Below are 1,952 nucleotides of genomic sequence, written 5' to 3'. Positions count from 1 at the left end.
TTAATAAAAAAAAATTTTTTTTAAAAAAAGAAAGTTACATCCCCAAAGGGAGGAACCTGCCTGACAGGAGAATTTCTTATGGGACTATAGCCCTTATCCTCTTGGCCTAGAAGGATCATTTTGAGGAAGATTTCCTTATCAAGTCTAGAAACCACCAGCACAAAGGAGCATATGAACAAAGCAGAGAAGGGAGAAGACAGATGTTAAGCCACACAAGGATGGACCACGGACTAGAGAGCTAAAGACCATCCTGCAGAACTGAGCGATAGAAAGCCTTCCCTATAGCTGATACCCTGTAAGAAGCTCCATTGCAATCCCAAAGGCATGCAGTTCCAATCTACCAGCAACTCTGCATGAGAAGGATGGGCAATCTCTTCCCCTAAAAACTGGCTGAAGGGTCAGCTATGAGTAGCTTCTGACTCAAAGGCACACAAAGAACAGTGAGAACATACATTTCATTATTTAAAGCCATCCACTTGTGGTCTGTTATAGCAGCACCAGTGAAGGAAAACAGTGGCCTTCACATTTTACAGAAAAGAGAATAAAACTTACTTAAAAGAATGAGGTGAAATTGGTCCTTTTTTCCCATTTCCTCCTTCAGGAATATCAACCTATTAAGAGACAAAAATAAAGGAAAAACAATAATCAAGGGACAATTTCAACTTTTTAGAGTTGATTAAGATAGATTTAATATTAAGTAGAAAAGATGGGGAGCTCTGGTGGCCTAGTGGCAAGGACCTGCAACTACAATCCCAGAGGCGCACGGTTCGAATCCACCAGATGCTCTGCCGGGGAAGGAGGGACAATTTCCTCCTGTACCAGTCAGATCTGATTTGACGGTACACTCACACAAAATTAAAAAAAATTAAGTAGAAAATAAATTTTTGGGTGGTATAAATGGTTAACATGCTTAGCTGCTAATTTAAAGCCTGAATGTCTGAGTCATGGAAGAAAGGCCTGACAATCTACAGTCCAAAATCTTAATCACTGTGGGACACAAAATCCATCACTATGAGTTAAGAGTTAATTCCTCTGCTGAGAAGTTCCTCAAGGGGGAGGGCTTTGGGGACCCATGCATTGACCTCTTCAAGTGCTATCAGCAGTATGTCCAGAAAGCAATAAAGGAGATTCCTATTGAAGGACTGGAGTTCATGGGCCATGGCAAAGAAAAGCCTGAAAGCTCTTCTTGACCATGACCTTGAAAATGGACTCCTCAAGTCATCAGCAAACTGGAGATTGGATTTTGTCAATTAAGGCTGTGAAGTCTTCCTTCTTGAGGTTTTCCTCTTAGTTGCTTTGATTATTTTATAGAAACTGAATATGCTAAAACTAATTTCTAGAGATAATGGTTACAATACTTGGTCTGAGATCAGTTTTAAATGTGTGTATATAATGATAAACTTGTCAGAATGGTTAGGGTTCGCTGGCCCCTTGAATTTATTCCGTGAAGATTGTTAGGCACACTGGGGGACACTGTCCTGTTTATGGAAGCATTTGGTGAGGACTTCTCTCAGGAATTAACTTCTTCAATGTTCTGAAGAGAGACTCAACTTGGGAAAGCAATTTTGTTTTTTTATACTTTAATAGTTAAGATGGCGGGAAGCCAGGGTTTGTCAAGAAGCAAACTTTAACAGACTTACAGCGCTGCCTTAACAAGAAGTGTCAGATTAAGATTTGAAAGCGTCAACAGTGCTGCATTGAACACCATCTTCATATTACAATATAGTTCAGAAATTATGATCCTTTGAGTAGATAATAAGTCAACCTACATGTCAAAAAACGTTATAATGCTCCATCTAGCTAAGTGGGTGACAAAAGTTTGTTTTATTTGCCTTCTTTGCTTATCTTGCTTGTAATCATGAGGACAGAATAAAGTATATTTCATTTTTTAAAAAAGTTGACTCCTCACACTGACAAAGAAGATTAATCAGAACTGGCTTTGACAAGCACTG

At 39.1% G+C, this 1,952-nt stretch overlaps 1 protein-coding gene across 3 annotated transcripts in view; it reads right to left on the bottom strand.

Moving 5' to 3' along the window:
- SH3D19 (SH3 domain containing 19) overlaps positions 1-1,952 on the bottom strand; it is an 80,534-nt gene that overhangs the window by 15,064 nt on the left and 63,518 nt on the right. For all 3 annotated transcript variants that reach the window (XM_006884478.1, XM_006884479.1, XM_006884480.1), the window contains one exon: positions 553-611. In XM_006884478.1, the coding sequence (XP_006884540.1) occupies positions 553-611 (59 nt within the window). The remainder of the gene's footprint in view (positions 1-552; positions 612-1,952) is intronic.

Source organism: Elephantulus edwardii, unplaced genomic scaffold (assembly GCF_000299155.1).
Source record: "Elephantulus edwardii isolate Elephantulus edwardi_28Jun2011 unplaced genomic scaffold, EleEdw1.0 scaffold00034, whole genome shotgun sequence".
Classification (NCBI taxonomy): Eukaryota; Metazoa; Chordata; class Mammalia; order Macroscelidea; family Macroscelididae; genus Elephantulus; species Elephantulus edwardii.
Note: the sequence above shows the minus strand (reverse complement) of the source record. Positions and strands in the feature narration are given on the sequence as shown.